Genomic DNA, 23,165 nt, shown 5'->3' with positions numbered 1-23,165 from the left:
CAAAAACTAAAATACAGTAATTCTGTTTTATAAGTTTCATCATTCTGAATTCTGCACAGTTGTACTCAAAATAACTAAGGCTTCTAGCTTATAAATTAAGGGGTCTGAAATAGATTCACATTTAAATGTTTAATGTATTTTTTTCTACCATGTGAGCTATTTTGAAAAAAAAAAGCAGTCTGAAGGTTATGACATGATCTTTAATTAGCTACTGATGGCTTCTGCTATCCAGAAGCTATTAACACAACCAGTCTCTCACAGTGTTAAATACATTGACAGCCAAGCAAATATGTATGTGAAGTGAGTCTAGGTATATAGGAGGCTTGATGTGGGGAATAAATAAATTCAGTATTTTTGCCCCTCTATTAAAATAGTGAGTTTGCTGCTAACTGAGCAGAGAGCAATGGTAAATCCTGTGATTCTACCCTAGGAGAGCTAAATAACAATTTTTGATGATGTAGTTAGTGCTGTTTCATCTTCTTTCTTCCTCAGGGAAACCAGATACACAGTCAAAAGCATTATGTTGATGCATCTATAGCTACATCTATTTTATCATTTTCATTGTAATAAAAACATTGGTGTGGGGGGAAAAAGTGCAAGATCTTTCACTAACAGTACTGTATGGACCTGTAGGCCTGTATGGGGCTTAGCATTTGGGGTAATAAGTTTTGAAGAGGCTTTCCCAAGTCAAATACCTTTCTGACATATAGCTGGTATTGCCTAGCAAGAAAGACCAGAGCCATTCAATAGCTCAAGCCTTACCAGAAATACCAGTTCCAGTTTACTCAGTTAAAGTTTGTACTAGTGTCCTGCAGAGTGATGAGAGAGACATGACATGATTTATGCCTCCTTATGGACAAATTCTGTTGCATTTTCACAAAGGTAGAAACCAAGCAAAACCACTCACTTAACTGACTATTTGGCTGGGTTTATTTTTATCTAGGCTGCTCTCAGTTGGTAGCATGTTCTTCTAGCATAAAAACCAAAAATCAAAATCGTTTGATTAGTCTCCCAATGGAATTAGTGGCTACTTGAGTGGGAGATGAGCAGCAGGCACATTTGTTTGCAGGGGGAGCATCAGGTCTGACGTTCTCGCGTGTCGCCCAGCACACGTCGTGTTTCAGTCGAGGTGTATCACTCACCGCGGTGCATCACCCATAGCACAGCTGCAGACCACCACCTAGCGGTGCCCGCCTTCCCGCAGCCCACTCAAAAACACACCCACCCACGTCTCTTTCGCTCAGGTCACTTCTCAACACTGCCCCCGCCCTAAGCCAAAGTTGTTGCACACGTGAAGTCAGTCAAAACAATCCAGAGTTTGCATGCGGAACAACTGATGGCAATTAAAAGCAGTGCGGCTGTCAGGTTTTTACCTTCTTCCACAGAGACAAAGGTAGGTGCTCTTAACCTCAGGGGTTTTATGTGGGAATGGGGTATGAACATGCTTCATTGTGAACTATCTTTGCCAATGCGTTTTTCCTATGTTTTAAATGGATTTCCTTACTGTGTTTATTCTTCTGGGACAAACAGCAAGTATATAAAGGGAGCAAAAAAGGTATCTAAAGATTATATAGATATGTATTAATCTTGTCATGTTTTCTACAGGTACCAAGCCATGGGGCAAGAAACCTCTCATGAGGTAAGCAAGATACAAAAAGCATTCTAAGCCATATTATTCTCATATATCAGTTAAAATACGAAGATTTTAAGTAGAATTAATAGAGATCTGTTGTGACTAAGAAGGGAATGTCGTTTGCCAGATGATTTTTGCAGGCTTCTGCATTTCATTTCAGCTTGCAGGTCAAGTTTCTGCATTCCTCTTCGAAGTCATTCTGTTTAGCTATTCTGGTGTTACTGATTGACCAGTGGGTAAACTATGTATTTATTTAACTTTCCCGATGTGTTAAGCTCACCTGAGGCCATCTATTTGGATGGGCTTTGAGGCTCAGAAGCATATGAAGCAGTAATTTTTGCTATGCTGCAGTTGTACAATTAGTACTGCTAAAGTTTATGCATACACTGTTAAGATTTACTGTCTTTTTTTAAGCTAATGTTTCAGATTTCCTTGCTTGATTATACACAGGGCAAAACACCAGGATTTAAACCAGAACCCATTAGTATTTCAGGAAAATAGTTTAGCATCATTTGAGCACAGAAGCACTACTGTAATTGATGACTGTTTCTGGATTCACACAAATGATGGTGTTGTGGATCTGTACATTAATTACAGGTGCTTCTAGTAAAAAGTGATAGAAAAAAAAAATGTTTCCCTTATCAGTTTTTCATAGAAAAAAAAAGCATTTAAGAAAATGCATCAGACAAAAGCTGCTTTCTTGTCAAAGTTTTATTTCTGTAGTTGGCTAAACAGGAAACCTTTGGGGTTTGGAGGGTTATTGGCATTGCATTCAATGGCTTGATAGAGTATTTCTCTCTGTCTTTGGTATCAAAAATTCATTCTCATTATGATTGTGATACACTTTTGCAACACTCTGAACAACACAGTGTTAAAGCCACAGAATTTTGCAGTATGAGATCTATGACATTTGCATAACATGTAAATGAGCAGTTAATGACCATCTTTTGGGCATTAACAAGATCAGGACGTGAAGCAAGCTAAGACTGAGGAATGGTTAGGTCTGACAAGCATAGTGATGAAGGCAATCATGTGAGACAAGATTTCTGGAAACCACCTTCAAAGGAGAGATGCTAGGGGAAGACAGAGCGAGGAAAAAAAAATACATGAGGTAGGAGATAAGGAAAGAAAAGAACATAATATGTGATTGCTACTTCATATAGCAATTAGTGGGAGGCATTAGCATATGAGCCTGAATGGAAGTTGGAAAGAGAGAGCACTTAAGAGGTGTGGGCAAAGAGCCTGCATTTGGAACACTGAAGAATAAGAAACTGAAACAGGGGTTTAGATACTGAGATCGTGATTTGGCCAGGATAACATTATTAACTGACTGAAGATTCTGAAGTGGCATTTTGAGGACAGGAAGATAGGAGAAGGTTGCAATAACAGCAAAGCAAGAACCTTAGCATGGTATTTCTGCTCATAGCTTAGGAATAAAAAATAAATTCATCCTGTATTGATTTTTTTCCAATTTCTTTGTAATTTTTATACTGGGTGAAAGCATAGATTTTGTTGTCATTTTCCAAACCATGGCAAATTACTTCAGTTTTGGTGTAGTGTTTTGGCAATTGTTTTACTGGGCTCAGGAGAAGTCTCAGTACAAGTAGAAATTAGCTCCAGAGTTCTGTTGTTCTTTTGCTCTTTCTCTTTTTAGAGCTAAATTTCGTATGTATCCACATGTCTGTGTATGTTAAGTATAAGATTACCACTCTGTGTATGTATACCTGCTTAGCTGCAGTATGGAAGATGGTATATATTATTGGCTTAAATGAGGAAAAAGCCAGCTAAACTGTGTTTTTAAAAATGTCCATTTTTAAAAGCCTGCTATGAGAAAAAGGTGGCTTAAGTTCACGACTGCTTAAGCCATCACTAGTTAAGAGGACGGAATTACGAGAGCCTGAGCCAACTGTAGAGAGAGCACACACCTGGCAGCTTCTCACGACCCTGTTCTCTTTATGCCCTGCTTATGGTCCGTGGACCGCTTTCGTACGGAGAGGATTGGGCTCAGAAAGCCTGACAGGCGGCGAGCTTTGTATGCCTTCCTCTCGCCCTGTGCCGGGTTGTTCCCGTGCGACACACGCTGTGCTCAGCGAGCACAGAGCGGCACCTCGGCCGCACCGTTCCCCGGGGCGCACCTCCTGCCAGCTGTGACGGGTCGCACCCGTTCAGGTTTTTCGCCTTCCTGCCTTTTCGCTGGTCTCTTTCAGATCAGCTGACGGCAGTCCGGCACTCTTAACTGCTCCGACTGCGCCGCACAGCCGCGGCCCAGCGGACCCAGCCGGCAGCTGCTAGGACACCGGGCAGTGACGGACATGGACAGGGCCAGCACTGTGTTGGTGACGGCCGCGCCCCCGGCCCGCCTCAGAGGCTCGCTAGTGGTTCCGCAACAGCACCACTCCGGGTCGCCGCCGCCGCCTCCTGCCCATCCGTTGCCACGGCCAAGCTGCACCGGGCCGGCCCACGGCCCCGCCGCACGCCGACAGGTAATGGTCGCCCCTCTGGCGGCGCCGGCCAATGGCACGGCTCCCCGCTCCTCCCGCCGGCCAATGAGGTGTTCGCTCCTCTCAGCTCCAGCCCTAGCGCTGTCTTCCTGCTGGGAGTGACAGGTGCGCCGCCCCTCTTCCGCTGGTCCGGTCTCTCCCAGACGGACAGGTGCTCGGGCCAGTCCTCGTCCCCAGGGCGGGACCCTAGCGGCCGCCTGCTCTTGCCGTGACAGCAGAGGGGTCGGTCTAACCGCATCAGGGAGCGGGCGGTGGTTGTGATTGGTTGCTTTTGTCTCTACCGCCCCGCTCCGCGGAGCTCTCCCGGAAGAACCGGGCGGCAATTGGCCAAGTGGAAGGCCGAGTCCGGATGTGCGATGGTGAGGGGCGGGCTTTAAATGGGGCAGCGGCAGGGGTAGGGGGGGAGCAGCTGCGGCGGCTGCGGGCCTGGGCCGCGCGTGCAGCGGAGCGGCGGGAGCCTCAGCGCGGGCGAGCGAGCGAGCGCGCGCGCGCCGGAGCGCGGTGGCTTCACAGCGCCCAGCCCAGCTCTGCCTTCCCGGGCCTGGCACCGGCGGTGGCGGCGGCGAGACGGTCCCCGCCGCGCGGGAGGGCTAGCGGTGAGTCGCCTGCCTGCACCCCACGAGACTATCACCTGTCGCCGGTAGGGGCTGGGCTGGCGAGGGCGGCGCCCCTTCTTCGGTCGCCTGAAAAGGTGGCCCCACTGCGCGGGGCGTCTGGCGGACGGGGCAGTCGTGTGAGGCACGGAGCGGCCTCTTTAGTGCAGGGATCTCTTGGCGGGGTAGAGTAGCGCGGCTCGGGCGGCCGATCGCAGTTTTGGCTGCCAGTGGAGCTGGGGCGGCTGGCCTTCCTCCGCGCCCTTCCGAACCGCGTCTCTCAGCGGTACCAAGCTGGACTGGGGCCTCGGCGTGAAATACTGTCGAGAATTGACAGGGAAGATTTCGCTCCTCGGTGGGCTGAGGACTTAGAAGACTATTTTTGTTTGGAATTTTTGGTTTGGTTTGACTGTTGGGTTTTTTTTGTTGTTGCTGTAGTCCATCAGTTCTTCAGGTGGCAGTACCCACTGCAAACCCAGCTCTCTTGCAAAACTCGGAAGGTCGTCCCCTTGTGTCTTTTAAACTGTTGACTCTTGTGTAAGATTTGGTTTTGTTGATGTGGATTATGATTTTATTGAGAGTTTTGTTAGAGGATTGATGTCCTAACAGCAGGTGTTGGTATGGAAGATGCAATCCTCTTGTGGAGGAAGAGTTGGTAAACAGGCTTGACTGGTCAGTGTCTGTTCATTGCCAGCATTGTTTTACCCACTCCCTTGTTGTCCGGGTTAAGGTGTGGGCTGATGAAGTCTTTGGATCCTAAGAGGATCAGGAGTAGGTGTGCAGAGGAGATGCAAGTTCTGGTGTGAGCTGTCAGTTACAGTTGGACAAACATGTTGTGACTAACGTGCAGTTCTGTAGTGCTCTGCCTAATCAAATGTGTCTATTCTCGGCTGTAGGGAGGATTCCTTTCTCTTTTAATGTAATAAAATACATTAAAACATAAACAAAACCCTGTGTATTCTATGTTGCCTATATTTTTTTGCCCTTCCTCTTGAGGAATTGTTTGTTTCAAGAAGACATTTAGATAGCTGCTCTGTTTCCGACAAGTAAAGTTCTTGCCAGATTGGCTTAGCGTTGTATTTAATGACTCTGCTGATGACAGGGGACAGATATGACACATGACAGTAGATTTAGATAATAGGAGTAATCTTTAGTGAGAAAACAGTGTAGAGAAGCAGAAGGTGCAAAAGCCAAGTACTTAAAATTTTGGTTGTCATTGTTGATAGCTTTGTTTTTTGAAGTATTTCAGATTGATGATGAAGTACTGCAAAAGTTTATATTTGCCCTGGCTGCTCTGATGCACTGAGTACCTCAGTGCAAGATAAGGTCATGCTTAGCAGCAGGTGGCTTTCTTGGTCTGAATGAGATAGGACCTTAGTAATCAGCACTGTGTAGAGGTTAGAAGTCATTTTCAAGAAGTGTTTGAAATCCCAAGTTTGTGTTGTGTCTTACTGTTTTTAATTGCTGTTGAACTAGAAGAAAAACACTGGAGTAAAAGATGTTTCTGAATAGCCTGTGGGAGGAGGGTTGTTATCTTCTGTTCTTGAAGTAGTAGTAATTAGTAGAATGTACTACTGAGCAGCACAGTTAAGGTTTTTCTTGATAAGATACTGTGAATGATGATGGTGTGGAAGGAGACAGGGTAATGATTTTGAGTGAGTTTATTCACTTCATGTGAAGTGAGGAGAGAGTATTGGGTTCTTCAGCAAAGCTGATGTTTATAGCTCTGTAAGATACCCTGGTGATAGGTACCTGTAATAGACACCATAGCTCTGTGCAAGATTGCAAGACTAAACTGCCTAGAAATTCCACTTCATGATATGAGACTTGGTTCTCCATTATCTATTGCTGATCTTCGCCATAGTGAGAAGCATGATGAACAGGCAAATTTAAATATTGTTGGAGAGTTTTAAAACTTAATAAAAAAAATATTCTTCTGACTAATGTGGCATAGAAACTTGTGAGGTGAGGGCAATGGAGAACACAAGAAGTTGCAGCTAAGTTTTTTGTACTAATGTTGTTCTCTGGTTCCATGTAGCAGGAATACGGTTACAAATAAACTGTGGAACACCTTAAAAGACATTTTAAATTATTCTCTTCTGGCAAGCTAGCATTCAGGTTATTACTTTTCCACCATAAATAGTATTTTATCAGGTGAATGAGCCTGTAATCTTAGGACATGACCATGTGTGACTTATTGGCAAGCAATTGGATAATCTCTGGAAGTTATTCTGTACTACAGAGCTAAAATAATGTTTTGGGTGTGAGTTGGTTTTTTTTTTTTGAGATATATAAAGTGCACTTAATATCCTGTAAATAAATGTTCCTGTAATGAAAACATTTTCAACAGAGTGGGAGGTGTCCCAAGATGCATAGCTGCTTTCTGAAAGGTGGACTCTGTGATGGAACTCCATCTAGCACCAGTTATTAAGCTTCTCCATTAGTTTTCTTTTTCACTGATAATATGTTAGGCTGGATTCTGTGTGCATACGTGATTCTTTGTTATGCCCAGCTCCTGTATCTTATACCTCTGGTTCTGGAATAATATGTTTGTACTATGTAGTCTTTAAAAAAAAATCAGCCCAGAACAAACAAAGGGAAAAAAAAATCACTCGAACCCAGTAATTGTTCCAGAGTCCAGCTAATTGTCTTCCAACCTGTACCTCAGCTTCCAGCATTTTCTGTCTTATCGAGTGCTCAGGTCGCTTTGTGCGTCAGGTCTTCCACTGTCTGGTTACACTGAAGTTACCCAAGGAAATGTCTTGTAGCTTCTTAGCTTAGTGTTTTGCTGTCTAGCTGGGTTTCATGGAAGAGACAGGGCCCAGAGCATAGCCCTCTGGCATACCTCTGCATTCCAGACAGGGGATGAGGAAAGTGAAAACATCCTCTCCCTGCTATCCCAGGGCATGCCCCAGTGCAGTAGCTGTGCTTTGACTTTCTGTTTTCAGTGACTCAGGATGATGTGAGGCTCTGATTGCTGAAGAGGAAAAATATCTAGGGGAGTATGTGTTGGAATGCTTGAGATAGGTTTTGGTGTGGGGAAATGAATTGTCAGCATTTTTCTGCATGGTGCTTGCATTTTTTTCACTGTTTGCCTTGCCTAGAAGGGTGCCTATGATTTGAGATCAATATCTTGTTTGAAAATGTACAATTGCTAGACTGACACTGGATAAATTATCTGGCTCTTTTTTGCCTTTCACCAAGATTGGCATTTATTTCAGTTTTAGGAAGTTTTTTGGTTTTCTTTGGTAATGTTACCATGATCTCTATATTACAAATTTAAAAAATACATATTTTAAAAAAAGGTTGAACAAGTGGTGCCTGGCATACTGTAGAAGAACTTAGTGTTGACCACACTAGAGCTCTGTGCCATTCTCTCTCTCATACTACAAACTGGTCAATGCTGTACATATTTCTGTTAAAGGAACTGAGTAAAGTGAATTGCCTCAAAACATTTGTTCATGTTACCAGAAATGGGAGGAGCAAGAGGAAGGGAAACTAAGAGAACTGGAGGGGAGAAGAAAAAAAAATGGAGGAAATAATCTGTGCCAGACAAGAGGTGCTGTACATGAGAGTTCTTGCACAAACAATAGCAAGACTTGTAAAAGGGACAAAACCCAAGGACATGTATGCTAGATGATATGCTGAAACTCCAAGTACTGTTGAAGTCCTTGTTGATCTAAATAGGGCTTACAGTGAAGCCATTAAATAAGTTACAGAAAGAAAACTTGTATGTTCTGTGGCATTGTCTGTATCTGGTGGTGCTCCAGTGGGGATGAAAACAAAGTGACGCATATGTGATGCAAATGCAATGGGAGGATCATCTCTTTAACCAGGAATGACAGAGGTGTTTTCAGAATGGAGCATTTCAGAAACATGCAAAGTCAGCATTGTGTGTGAGTGACTGCACTTAACTGTGCTGCAGGAGCGAACTGTTGCAGGACTGAAACGGTGGGCTGATAACTTTTTAACATTTGCATGTGTGGAGGAGCTTTCTTGACTATACTGGCCAATATTTTTTTTCCAGTTGGTAAAACAAAACATGGAAGTCAGAGTCTATAGTGTCTTTCTAGCAGAAAGAAGTCAGAGATTCACAGGCAGAAATTATTTCATAGATAACTGTATTGTTGTACTGCAGGCTAATATCTCATGGAGCTTTGACAGTTTTAACTGTTGTCAGTCTTTCTGTCTGCAAGACTTTTGATTCCAAAGTTACAGAAATACAAATCTGGCTGCAGAGTTGGATCTGAATCTTGTTTATGTGTTGAGTTACAGTTATGTCTACAATGCATATTAACTCTGTGCCTTTTCAAGGTATAAAGCAGAGCGGCCTGAAGACACACCAAAACCACTGGGAAGTTTCAGTCCCTTGTTTGGAATACACGTTATGAACCCTTTCTGGAGCATGTCTACAAGTTCTGTGCGCAAGGTTTGTAATGAGTGGATGCTTCAAGATGTTAGCATGTGGTGACAGTTCCAGAGAAGACTATCAGGCAATCTACAAGTGCAATTCGAGTCAATGTTTTATCTTGAGGATTGTGATTATCTTTAATAGAAGTGTAAGCTTTGAGCTGCGTTAACTGAAACGTGCCTGTGGATGGAGTCTAATACAGAATTTGCCACTTTCTCATATCTGAAGTGTCTTTAAGTAGGAAAGATGAAACCAATTTGTTCAAATGGTTGAAGCATTTGTTTCTTAGGACATTTGTTTACTGTGTTAGCCAGGTGCTACATGTGCAGTGAGTGTAGACAAAACTGTCTCCATAATGCTATTGCTACTTCCAATGATAGCAATGATAAAAGCATGACAGTTTTAGGGTTATTCACTTCTCAGGTATTTGGCGCTTATATAACTTTGTTGACGAGCCTTGTGACTTAGATGTCCAAGTCTCCAGTGCATAAAAACACCTCTTAGATCATGTCTTAGTCACCACAACTAGCCTAATCACAAGTCTGTGGCCTGCAGGATTGCCTGGCAGTCTATGGAAGGATTTCAAGGTCTGTATGTAGTGAATGGTCTCTAGCAATGACCAGGGAAGTAGAAAAAGTGATTTGCTGGTTTGTTTGGTTTGGTTTGGTTTGTTTGTTGTTTTTTTTTTTTAATTTATTTTTTGGTAGTGTTTTTTTTTTTCATTTTTAGTAGAAGATGATATGGGCATAAAAAGGTTGCTACAGCAAAACTATTTAACTTTTATATTACTGTCAAACGGTGAATCTTTTACATTACAGTGTGATAGTTCTGAGTGAGATCTTGTCTGAAGCACAGGCAGGAAGTGAAATACGTGATGTATTTCTGTAAAAGGTTCTTATTCTATCTCAGCTTTACTACACCACTATAAAGCCTCTTCAAAGTCTACACTGTGAGGATGCTTGTCAGGAGAAATAATTTATCTTGATGCAGTGCATGCTAGAAATAGATTGACTTCTAAGCTGATGTTATATACTATCTGGTTCCAGTTTCTAAATAAATGTAAGCCTCCTTAAGCATTTGTCCTAATCTGCAGATTTCCTATCCAGCATTGCTTAGTTTTGTATTTGTAGGCTAGGTATCATTGAATAAAAGTCTGTTTAAAACCAAATCCCAAAGACACAATGCCTCAACCTTCCTACTCCAAAACAATAGAACACTGAAACAAAAGATCATGTTTGATTGTCCAAACTTGAAATTATCAATGTTGAGTTTAAGCCTGTGATGAAATGTATTCATTTGCTAAATGTTTATGAAATCCAGCCTGTCAACTCACAGTTCTCTATTAATCTAACAGAGACCTGATGCTGAAGAGAAGACTCTGAGTGGAGAGCTGCGAAGCAGTCCTCTGCGAGCCTCTACAAAGAAACAGTTGCCTTCTATTCCAAAGAACGCTGTGCCGATAACCAAACCTGCTTCACCTGCCACGACATCCCAGTCAACCAATGGAACACATGCTTCTTATGGGCCTTTTTATTTGGAGTATTCCCTCCTTGCAGAATTGTAAGTTTTCACTCTTTGGGGTCTTTTTAAGGTTACTAGGCTTAAAAACTTCCATGGGAAAACAACATGCAGGGATCTAGTTATTGCCTGCCATCTCTGCTGTAGTCCTTGAAGAAGACAGTAAAACCTAAGCTCCACAAAATTTTGGAGCAGCAGTCTCCATTTCTTGAGGTAGAAGGGGAGAGGAAAAAAAAGAGATGAGATTTGAAAGTTCTGCTTGGATGTACTGTTATTTGTCAGTTTTGAATGAAACACGTTTTGGATTTAAGCATCCTGACTAGTTATCTTAATACATTTTTGGTAAAAAATACCAGAATTTTGAAACAAGTACTTAAATAAAACAAAATAAAAGAAAGCAGATGTCTAATGAGCTGATGGTACTGTCTGGTGGAGCTGACTTCTTCAGGGAGGCGTAGAGGCTTCCTTGAGTTATGTGGACCACAGAAATGCTGCCTGATTTGACTTATTAAATGGATGTTGGGAAGGCTGTATTCTTTCTTGTCTTTCAGTGGCGTTTAACACAAAACTACAAAGGGAAGAGTTAGTGCCATTTAAATAGCTTTCTTTGGACCAGTTGCATGTGATAGACTCCAGTGACTGCTGTAGAAGCATGCGAGTCTCTTACTTATCTGCACAATTTTCTACTTACATAAAGTTACATAAAATGTTTTGTGCTACAAAGTTGAAGGGGCTTCCTCTGTAATAGACATACTGGATTCTCAAGTATGTAGTGCCTTTTGGAATGAAAACCCTAGAATCCTTATGCAACACTCCGTCTCAGTTTTTGTATTTAACCATTAAACTGAAACTGAGAATTATCAAAACATTTTTTTCCCCATGGAACTGACCCTGACTTCTTAGTTCAAAAAAGATGTTTTTCTTCTGCATCATGCAAAAATGTATTGCCATCATAATGTCAGCTCTTCTAATGTAACAGATGAATTCATAAGGAAATAATAATTAGTTTAATGGAAACAGAAAGTAAAGAATTTTTAGTATTTTGCTTTAAGATAATTATTTGTGCAAGGATGTGCACTTCAATTTAGTGGAGCTCTGTCGAGTAGCTAGAAAACCTATGAAGTTAATAATTAGGTTATCATTTATAGTGTTCAGCAGAATCCACACACCATGCAAGTACAGTTGGTTAAACTTACTGACTTTTTATGGGTTGTAGAAACAGCATTTCACTGGTTTTCTGCCACATCCTCCTGCAAGCTGTCTGCCCTTGGGCAGCATAAGCTTGTGAGAGAAGTCTCCTCTTTAAGCTGTTGATTGTATGTTATGTTCTGGGTTTAGCATTGTCATCTTGCTGTAGGTCTGTTGTAGTTGTGGAGCTATTCTCAATACCGATTCTGATTGCAGCACCATGGTTGTAAAGCAGAAGTTGCCAGGTGTCTATGTGCAGCCATCTTACCGATCAGCATTAAGTAAGTTTAAACTTAACTTGGAGTATTTCTAACATATGTATTTTTCCACTTTTAAATTCTTTCACTCAAGCAAACTTTCTCATTTGCAGTGTGGTTTGGTGTAATATTCATAAGACATGGGCTCTACCAGGATGGTGTGTTTAAATTTACTGTCTATATTCCTGATAATTACCCAGATGGAGACTGCCCGGTAAGTGCTTGTAGCTTGTATGCACATTGCATTTTTCTTGTGTTATGGTATTTGAAGTGTGACTTCTTGTTAAAGCTATTATACCAGGTAGCTTCTCATTTCCTTGAGCTAGTTCAGTTAACTTGGTTCATTTGTGATCTCTTGTTCATAGTTCCTAATATCTGTGGAGGAATGGTATTACTGTAATTACTGAGACTGGTGTGGCATGAACTTTCTGAGGTTAATATTAATTAGTCAACCATTTCTTTACCTCAACTCTTGATCTGCTATTTCTTGGCAAGTTAATGTTGAAACACATAAATACGCAATTTCTGAGTAGCAATATAATGGAACTTAAAAATCTATACATGTGTACTGTACTTGCTGTAGTCCTTCAGGATTTCTTCCTTGTCTCTTTCCAAAATGACATTAAAACAAAGAAATAAAAGGACTTGAGAATGTTGGTGAAACAAAGGGAGAAGGAGATAGTATGGTGTTACCTTCCATTTCTGCTTTCTCCTCTTAGGGAAAAGTATTCAAGTTATTACATCAATTAAAGAATAAAAATCATGTAGCAGTGTGACTCTGCAGAGCAGCAGGCATCCTTGGCCAGATCCCTTTAAGAGCAGGACAGGTGTATGTAGCTGCTGTAGCTGAGAACAAGTTCCTGTGTCGGGAAGCTGCCTGCGTGGTGTCAAGTTTTGTGTGAAGCTATCATCCTTAACAGAACTAGTAGGAAACAGTTTCAAAGGTTAGATTAAAGTCTAAAGTTTTTTCAGTCGGGGAAACCAGCTGTACAGAACTGAAGACGCTCTGGTGTCGCTGCAGAATTAACGTGTACAGAAATGCCAGCATTTATTGTAGCTCAAGTATGTGAAAAGCTTTTGGTCACAAATAGCTAAACCAGAAAAACTCCTTTAATCTGATTGGTGATATTATTACCTGTGCTGGCACTAGTGCCTGTGCAGCTAGCTGGATTAGTTTCCTGGTTTTGGTGATAAGCATGTGAGAGAGGACAAGATTCTGCATGTAACATGGGTGTGTTGGGCTACAGTTTCACAGCTGGTTGCTTTTTTCAAAACAGTAACAATTACTATTTGTAAGCAACATCTGCCTAACCTTCAGCCAGCTGTTTTAGCATTAGGGTTGAAGCTGTCCTAATGACTTCCTTTTCTTCTAATGCAGCGCTTGGTTTTTGATGCACCTGTCTTCCACCCATTAGTAGATCCTTTATCTGGTGAACTGGATGTGAAAAGAGCATTTGCAAAATGGAGGTTAGTGGTAGCATATTGGTGTATAAATGGAAAGAGGTTTGTTCCTTTTTTCATTGTGTTTTGTTCTTCTTAGGCGAAATCATAATCACATATGGCAAGTGCTAATGTATGCTCGCAGAGTCTTCTACAAGATTGATACAACTAGTCCTCTGAACCCTGAGGCTGCAGTGCTGTAAGTATCTTCAATGTGTACACACATGGTCTCTTAAGAGATAGTTGCATAGACTTGCAGAAACTAGGTTTGTAAAGTTATTTATTAGTTTGTGGTCTCTGCTTCCAGAATTGGTTGCACCAGAAATTGAAGCAGAGGCTTTACTAGGTCTGTGCTTCTAGAACAAACATGTGCCTCCTTGGAATCACTTCATTTTACTTATATCTCCATTGCAGGTATGAAAAAGATATTCAGCTGTTCAAGAATAAAGTTGTGGACAGTGTGAAACTATGCAGCAGTCATTTATTTGATCAGCCCAAAATAGAGGATCCCTATGCAATAATGTAAGTACCATGAGCAAATGCACCATGTTTTGATGTTTCACGAACAAGTTTTGTTATAGATTTGGGTATAGATTTGAACTCTTTCTTTGTCTAGCTGACTGATAGTTGTGGTGTTTTCCTCTTAAAATTATAGCAACATGCAACTACACTTTGAATATTCCTACCCTTGTTACTTTTTTTTACTACTGAGTGAATCTTAAATATAATCAGATACTTGTTTCCTTGTAAGTTTTTTCACTGCACAACCAAAATCTCGTTATCCCCTATTCCCCAAACAAACAAGCAAACTCCATGTCATCCCATCTTCCTCAAGGAGAGATAGCCATAGAGGAAATTCTGGTTTTGGACAGTTTTGAACTCAGTTGCATAACTATAGCTTTGGTCATTATTTTAAAGTATTTTAAGCTTACCTGCATGAATGGAGCAGTCAGCTCTGTGATGAATATGAGTAGTGTTTTGTGTATCACTTGCTGAATTGCCAGTTCTCATTGTAAACAAAAATGTAAACCTGAGGATTCCTTGTTGAAAAGAATGTGGATTTAATTCTTAACCATGTACTTTAACACTGAAAACGTAGACTTGTTTACTTGAAATTCAGCGAACTAAACTGAGGAAAAATTGCTGCTTTCTGCTGTCTGTGCTACAGTTCTCTCTTACTTGGCATTTTTGAAAACCATATTTTCTCCGTAGTTTTTCTCCATGGAATCCAGCTATACATGATGAAGCTAGAGAGAAGATGTTGACTCAAAAGGTATGCACAAAGTCCAGATACTCACTGCAGTCAGGGCTTATTGTCTGATAAGGGATGAAAGGTTCTCTGTGATGCATGTGTACTAGACAGACCTTTCTCCAGCCCTCGTTTGGACCTGCAGGTGTGCTTAAACTGACTATGTCTCCTATTAAGTGGTTGTGTCACTGTTCTAAACTTTGGTATGTTAAGCAAATGATTGTTTAGCCACCTAGAAAGGTTTTTCAGTACAGTTGCTGGCACACTTGGCGGATGATTTATTTGTTTGTTTAGGGAGGGAAAGAGCTTTTTTCCAACTGCCTGTTAGCTTGGTTTGCACTTGCAATGGTTATTACCACTTCTGAGTGTCCTTAACTTTTGTTCTCTTCTGCTGAGAGATCGCTCATTACTGAATCAAAGCTTCAGGGCTTTCTTCTCGTTCTGAACTTTCTGAAGCAACGCAAGCAGAGTACCTTGTTCTCATCTGTAGTGCTACTGATTCCTAATTAGACAACATCGACTAATTGCAGGGTGCTGAGAGTTCTATCACAAGGTACTCCTACTGACTTAGCAAGAAAGTGCTGGGTCATACAGTTTCCACTGGAGAAACACCATTGGTTTGGGGAGTTGGGTAGATGGTGTTTTCTTGTTTGACTGGGTGGGTTTATTTCATTTTTAATTATATTTTTGCGCTTGATGAGCTGGCACCTAGCAATTCTAAATCTGCACTGAGTGGCTTCACAGTTCACTTGCAGTACTTAGGGCTTCTGAACTGGTGGCTGGTATTTTTTCAGGACTGGCAAGGAAATGCACTCTGTAATTGGTGATTGCTGGGTCACTGCATTAGAGCTATGGTGTGGTTTCCTGCTTTTCTTGTAGTTAAAAAATTACTTTTTGGCAGCCCAGACTTCAGTCTTGCTTGCTGCCAGCTTTCGCTTCGTGTTCTTGCATGTCTTCTGACATGAATGAGTGGTTTTTTTATATTGATCTTAGTACAGTGTGCTGCCTGTGAACTCAGTGTAGCAATGTTCTTAACTGCCAGAGTCACATCAGGGCTTGAGATGAGGTGGCCTATCTGCAGCTTGGGAATACACAGAAAAAATACTTTGGTCAGGTTCTGAATCCTTATCTTCTTAAAAAACTTGAGTATTTTTTACTCTTTTTTTCCTTCCCTCCTTCCTTCTGCATCTCCTTATTTTCTCATCGTTTTTGTCAAACCTTCCAAAGAAAAAGAACGAGTTGAGGTACTTGGAAGGGATATGATGTTGCTTCAGCACCAATAGCAAACAGTGATTTTTCCTTCATACTTTTTCTTTGGAGGTGAATGTTATTATGAAAGCAAACATTTTCAGTAACTGGGTCTGTGTGTGTGGTACTTCAGTTGCTGGAGTAGTTTGTTGATAGCAGGGATGGCCCAACTTCCGTGTCTGTAGGAGATTTATTCCAAAATGTCACTGTAGCTGAGAATGTTCTCTTGCTTTTCTGTAGAAGGAAGCTTCCTAGTCCTGTATCTTGTCTTTATTTTCTTCTGCACCCCATGATTCTTATTGATTTACCCATATTATTCCTCTGCCTTGGAAAGCAACTAGGCCATCCCAGCACTGTAGCCTGGGACAAGCTATGATGTCCCAATTCCCTGCCGGGCACGTGACTTTGACTAGGTGATATCCTGAATGCAGCATGTGATAGGGAGATATCACTTTGCCCGGCTCAGCCTGAAGAGATCCTCCTGTTTGATGCTGTCTGGGTTATGGCAATTCTGTCACACAATGTCACCTTCTATATACAGTGTAAGGAGGGAAGGAGTGCAGGTTCAGTTTTCTTGCTGATGCAATTTACTTAGCCAGGCATGACAAAGTGTGCTCACTTAAATATTGCATTCTAGAACTTGATGTGTGATTCCAGGTTTGTAGTTGGCATACAGATGAGCCTGTATCAGTGTGGAGGCAGGACTACTTCCTGGTATGCAAAAAACCTGCTAACCCATCTGTTTCTCTGTCCTGCTGGAGTAAGGATCTAGTTTACTTATTAAACTACAAATCTACAGGTGCTTGAAACTGCGTCTTTCTCCCTCAGTTTGATGCCTGCCTTTTTCCCTTCTGAATTGCAGTAGACAGTTGCAGGTGTTTGTTACATCACGTTTGGTAGAAATAGTTACTGGTCAAGCATTTAGTCGTGACAAGTGCTTTTGAAAGGACCATCATTGGATGGCTCTGAGAGACTCCATAGCATCATAGCAAAGGTATCAGCTGCTACTTTGCCATGTTAATTCAGAAGCCATTAGAAGTTGGAATACTCCTCCACAGGAGGCCCAGCATCATAAGGAGGTAAGCAGCAGTTCTTATGTCAGGTTAATGACAGAAATGTTCTGATTTGGATTGACACGTCCTCCAGGAGAATGAAGAAATGTGGCCAGTAGCAGTGGTGCTGGGCCATGGCCTTCAAGCAGAAGATACTACTCAAAGAGTATCTTTTAATCTTGATGGTTGGTAGGGAGCAGGGCAGCAGTATGTGAACCAAGTCATTAAAACCTTGCTGTAAGGTGAGGGCAGTTCTGCAGATGCCGCACACACTCCCAGAACTCAAACCAGTAGCCTTTTTACTGTTCTTCTCTGAGGGAGGAGATATTGCTTTTGTGCTTGTATTTGCCAGAAGTAAAATGGATGGGGAGGCACTTAAGGGGTTTGAGGTATCATAGTTCTGACTTGTACTTTTTTCTACCTAGAAGAAGCCAGAAGATCAGCACTGCAAAAGCACGCAAGTCTCTGGCCTGTCATGGGTAAAGCCTGGCTCTGTTCAGCCTTTCAGCAAAGAAGAGAAGACGATGCCTACCTAGCTCTCTTGGACAGTGGCACACGAAACACTTTCTATGGGTGGAGGGAATGTAATGGAGGGAGAAACAGCAAAGCAGCAGCTTCCTTCTTGACTATGGATTAGTAAAATCTGAATGGTAGCAGTGACTCCAGTAAACCTGTTCAATGGATTACTGACTCGTAATGATTTACATATGCATTAGGTTTTAAAGGCTTGCCTGGAGTTGGAAGTCTCTCTTGAGCACTGCAGTACTTCTACCTGAAGACTGTAGGGTGGGTAACTCCTCAGGGCTCTGAAACGCCTGGAGGTTGTGGGTTGGTTTTTAAGTTTTTATTTTTCCCCCTCCAGGAATAGCAGTTTTTTAAACAGATCTTAAATTACTGGCAGAAATATTAGCATTGGAAATACGATGCCAGAGGTAAGCTGTGTTCATATAAACTAATATAGCAGAGTTAAACACTATATTTAATGGTTTTAAATACTTTTGGTTTCTATTGTAAATATATTAGGATTTGAAATTGTAAATAGACGGTTCATTGACTCCATTTAGCACTTTGCAGAGATAAATCTGGGGATGACGTATGATGTATTATTGATCTGTAAATGGGTATTGTCACTGAAGCACACATTAGTCTGACAGAGTGAAGGCAGAATGTCAGACGTGGTAGACTTCTATTACATAAACACTAAAATTAAGGCTGTTAATGATGGTCTTTTGAGCTAATAAAATCTTAGAGGATTTTAGATTCCCTAGGTGTCTAGGGGATTGCTTAGTATATCTTGGCTAATGTGTGTCAATAGTGACATGTTAAAATAAAAAGAAACCATGATCTAGCTTCTGTTCCTCTGTCTGTCTGTCTGTTGTAGACACTTAGTGAAGGCTGGAGCCAGGGTGAAAGCACCTGGCTACACGTGTTCTTGCCTGCATGTGTGTTCAGGACATTAATGGGGAGACAGGAGGTACTGCACTCGAGAGACTGGATTAAACACCAGTCTGTTCCACGTGCAGGAAACCTTTCTAAATGTGTGAGCTCAGGACAGGATTTTACTTTTCATAGGAGTTGTCCTAATGTCTGAGCCAAGCATAATGCCTTATTCCTGCTTAACAGGATTTTCCTATGGAAACTTATAATCTTCACCCTTTGCAGCTGGGCTGCTTTTTCTTTGGTTTCTCATTCCTGTACTGGGGATATTAATGCCAAACCTACTGCCAAGTAACAAGTAATAATGATGTAATATATATGTAAGGATGATGTAGTGTTGTTTGGGGTTTCTGGAGTGTTCTTTTACATTGTGTTTATCTGATAAGCTAAATCCATCTTTCCCTGTTCCCTCCTAGAGCAGCTTTTTAACCCTTAAGCTAACAGACAAGGACTGTGCATATGCCATCATATACCAAATGATTGATTTAATGTAGTGTTAAGGATGACTTGAATAGTTTTTATGCAGCACTTAATGTTTGAATTAAGTACTTACTCTGTTGTAGGTAATGTTGGAATCTTACTGCATGGTGTTGCTTTAAACCTTTTCTACCTTCTGCCTTTGAGATACAGCAGTTGCCTGGAGCTGCCTGGAGTGTCTAGTGCTGCTGGAATTCCTCTTTAAACAAGAATGCAGAGGATAGGTGAAGAGCAAGGATCCCCTTTAAAGCAGAGAATTAAATTATTCAAAGGTGCAGTTTTTGGCTCTACTCTATCCTCTTTAAGCTCCACACATGAAAGTGTCTGTTACAAGACCTAGATTCTTGTCTAAATGCTAAAAAAGTCTGTTCTATGTACTCTGTACCTCAGTATGTGCATTTATACTCAGTGTAATAAGAGAAGGACCATTTAGAGTGTCTTATAAAAAAAACATGAGGCTCAAGTAAGAGGAATTGTAGTTGTAAATTACCAAGTGGGTCCTTCTGAACACAGTATTGGCAACTGAGTTTTTGCCTTCAGTGCTTGAAGAGCTCTTGATAACTGAGCGAGTGAGATAATGGTCGTTGTAAACTCAAGGCTCTGGGCCTGTGAATTAGCGCAGCAGATACAAGCACATCTAATAGCCTTAAAAACACTGTGTTGTTTTGTTGTTTTTTTACTGTAAACAGCTTTGAAGGTAGCAGTTGGGTGCAGATCTTCCAAAGGCACATTCAATCACTGGGTGAGATGTCTGTGGCTTGGTATGATTTTGTGGGACAGTTAATTCAGAGTAACCTGTTTCTGCTCTCTTCAAAATAGATCTGTCTCCTCTGGCTTAGTTAGAGATCAACCAACTTTGCTATGAGGTTGAGAAGATGGTATGTTGAGTACTGTTTAAAAATGGATGGAGAAATCTAGAGCAAATGTGCAGTCTGTAGTGGCTCACTGAAGGTTGATGTTAAGTTTGGGGTTTTTTTTTTCTTTCCAAGAAATTGCAAAGCCATTCTTAGAGCAATTCTGTGTATTTCACTTGCATCTCTATTGCCAGGTCATCCTCAGATAATTTTGTGCTTTGTATTAGTCACCAGAGTAACACCTACAGACTGCTGTATAATGTTTTGGTCTTTGAGTCTTGAATTGCTGGCTCCTGTCAGAAGCACTGCATCTGTTCCCACAGCAACATGGGAAGCCAGCACTAGCGAGAGAACAGCAAACTAAACATTGTTTTCTTGATGCTAGTGGTGGCTTGTTGGAGCAAAACCTTCAACTCTAAGCCTCAGAATAAACCTATGCGAAAAATGGATTTGAGATTCTGTGGCGGTTTCTCCCTTCTCCCATTCCTACTCCCTTGGGAGGAGAGAGTGGGAGAAGGCTTAGGACGGGCAAGAACTTTGCTCTTACTCTTAAGTATGTTTTGGAAAAAACATGTTGTCTAAACTAAGCTCTGCAAAATTCAGAACTGATGTGGTTTTCCTTCTGTGCAAGCAGAGGAACAAATAACTGGGCACGTAGCACATCTGAGCTAGAGAGCTCTCATGCAGTCAGCTTTAGGAAACTGCTGCCAGTGTAAAAGAATGTTTTCAAGTTTAATTTCTTTGCTTTGAAAGACTGAAAAATTGATTCTTGTCCTTCACTGCAACCATGGAAACCATCTTGCCCACCTCTTGTTTGTGAGACGGCAGTCCTGTGGGAGGGAGGCTGTGAGTCTCCACACTCAGGTGTGGGGTGTTGCCAGAGGTGGCATGCTATAGGTGTGTTCTGGCAGTGCCTGCAGTGCCTCTTGGACCATGTGCAACGGTGTAGGCCCTATGCAGCTTTGCCCGCAGCTCTGGGCTTTGTCTCCCAGCATGGATGCAGTTACTTCTCTGTGGAATCTTTGACAAAGAGGTAGAAGACCGTGTCCAGCCCTCGTGGAAAAAAGTGAGTGATCTTGATGCTGGTGTGGCCCTTAGGGAGGGAGGGGAAGGAGAGGGGGAGGTGGTAGTTGGCAAGCTGGTGTCTTGCTCAGTCTCCCTCTTCTACCAGAGCTGCTGGGCAGGACTTCAGTTGTTCCCTGTCTCCAGTACTTCTTACATCCTTGGCAGAAGCAAAGCTGCTTGTGTGTGTAGACTGGTGTTGAAGAAAGGAACTATTTCAAGACCCCTCTTTTCTCAAGATGTTCTTGGGGCTCTTGAGCATGACTTGGTTTTTTTATGCTTGCAGTTTCGCATACCTAGGGCACACTTGGGGAATGGCTTCTCACCACGTAAGTTGGGCAGGAGTTCAGCTGTTCACTACTGCTGGTTTAGATTGTTCCAGTGCTTTCAGATGTCTTTCTTAATAGCTCATATTAAATGCTGTGCCTTGCAGTTTGTGTTGTTAGGAAGGGTGCGTTCAGGCAATAGGTCACATCAGGCCTGCACCTTCCCCAGCACTTGTGTCTGTGGAAGGGGCATAGATGTGTGGTACAACACAGGGGCACATTCACAGCAGCCACAGCAGATGTCACAAAGCAGTCTACTTGTCAGCCAACCCCCTGCTCCCACAGCTGCTTGAGCGATTAGCTTCATCTTTGGAAAATGTTTCTTTCATTGCTCTCTTACCCTTTCCCTTGATTCTTGTGCAGCTGATTTTGCTACTGAAATCTTTCTTAGTGTTTCTGATTTGTTACTTACACTATAGGACACAGACTTTCTACAATACATACTTGTTCTGGTTCACTGCACTGTCTATGTCTTATGCTACGAATTGTTCTAGCACAGAGGGTTTTGGTCAAGTGTGACTCAGCTGTTGAGCAGCTTGATAGGGAGGTGTCTAGGAGACAAGGCATAGCTGAAGTGGGCACTAAGATGGCCTGGACTTGAAAAATCCTGAAGCAGTCAGCTTCCTGTGGCTCAGAAGGGAAGAAGAGATGGTTCTCTGTCACTTAACCTCAGCCATCTCTCCTCTGTGTAGCTCTGATGCCTCCATTAGCCTGCAGGTTTTGGCATCTGGCAGGTTATGAGTAATTACAAGTGCTGTTGGAGTTGTCAAACGCCTGTTGTAAGTTAGCAAGAGGGAACAGAAATGGAAAACTGATATGAAAGCTGAGCTCCTACTGTCTAGAAAGTATGCTGCATGGTTTGGGGGGTTTGTTGTTGTTAGTATAGGGGGGTTGGTTTGTGTTTTTTGCTTGTTTGGGGTTGTGTGTGTTTTGGTGGATTGAGTTGGGTTTTGGTTGTTGGTTGGGGTTTGTGGTGTGTTGTGTTTTTTTTTTTTCCCAAGAATGTGGGAAGGTTTTTGAGGTTGAAATTTCAATGCTTTAGGTGTATGAGAGAAGTTTAGTTAAAGGCAGAAAATAGGTCGTGCTGTGCTGAACACCATGAGTTGGGCAGGGAGATGGAACTAGGGTCTTCAACTAGAATGGGACAGTTCTGCTGAATATTCAAAATAAAGTTGTAATCAATTGCTGAGTTGCAGATTTCCTAAGCCGTTTAAGTGAAGGACGTGTGTGGAAGTTGAATCCTTTGTAATCTTGGGACGCTCTTTCATCTTGGCTGCAGCAGGGTGGGCACAGGACTCAATTCTTAAGGCTCTACAACGCAGGAAGTGCCCAGATCCCCACACTGACTGATGGGTTGAGGTAAGTATTTGGCAGATTCTGACCTAGTGTCAGATCAGAGTGGGGTGCTTCTGTTTTGTCTGGTTGTTGTTGGCAATTACAAAACACCATTTAGTCAAAATGAGGACAAGGATAATGACAGGATGTAGATTAGGGAAAGTGATGGTTATGTCAGTGTGTTTTATCTTAGAGCTGTTAAAGACCTCTGCAGGTCCTCGAGCAGGTTGGATTGCTGTAAGCTAAAGCTATTGCAATATTTTGCTGAAAAGGAAGTGTAATTTTTTTTCACTGAAAGAATGTGGAATTTTGTTGATTTCAGCATGAATTATTTTTTTATTTTGAGGGTAGAGAACACTAACTACATCTTTCTGTAATTGGATTTGTGTATTAAGAAGCTGTTAGAGGAGCAAGGCAGGTGAATGAACACAGAACTCCTGTCATTGATATCAAATCCTTTCTCCTCAGCAGAGCTCTCATCTTTCCTAGTACAGGTATTTATAGGCTAATCAGAAACTAATATAAATCCCTGCCAGTGCTTTGGTAAAGGGACATCTCTGACTATCATCACTGCAGCTCTGAAC

The 23,165-nt window shown here is 41.9% G+C and overlaps 1 protein-coding gene across 5 annotated transcripts; it reads left to right on the top strand.

Annotated features, from left to right (window-relative positions):
* The first annotated feature begins 1,326 nt into the window (after positions 1-1,326).
* AKTIP (AKT interacting protein) lies at positions 1,327-18,438 on the top strand. Of its 5 annotated transcripts, XM_064160379.1 has the most exons (11): positions 1,327-1,393; positions 1,606-1,639; positions 9,042-9,156; positions 10,493-10,698; positions 12,061-12,125; positions 12,215-12,315; positions 13,480-13,568; positions 13,642-13,740; positions 13,956-14,063; positions 14,754-14,814; positions 17,516-18,438. In XM_064160379.1, the coding sequence occupies exons 2-11, from the start codon at positions 1,635-1,637 to the stop codon at positions 17,624-17,626; spliced, it is 960 nt and encodes a 319-aa protein (XP_064016449.1). In that variant the 5' UTR covers positions 1,327-1,393; positions 1,606-1,634; the 3' UTR covers positions 17,627-18,438. The 5 variants fall into 5 exon arrangements, with proteins under 5 accessions (XP_064016449.1, XP_064016447.1, XP_064016452.1 ...); XM_064160377.1 differs by lacking the exon at positions 1,327-1,393 and having other exon boundaries at positions 17,519-18,438; XM_064160382.1 differs by lacking the exons at positions 1,327-1,393; positions 1,606-1,639 and adding an exon at positions 4,098-4,116.
* The last annotated feature ends 4,727 nt before the right edge of the window (positions 18,439-23,165 follow it).

Source organism: Pogoniulus pusillus, chromosome 20 (assembly GCF_015220805.1).
Source record: "Pogoniulus pusillus isolate bPogPus1 chromosome 20, bPogPus1.pri, whole genome shotgun sequence".
Lineage (NCBI taxonomy): Eukaryota > Metazoa > Chordata > Aves > Piciformes > Lybiidae > Pogoniulus > Pogoniulus pusillus.
This window is presented reverse-complemented; position numbering and strand designations above follow the sequence as displayed.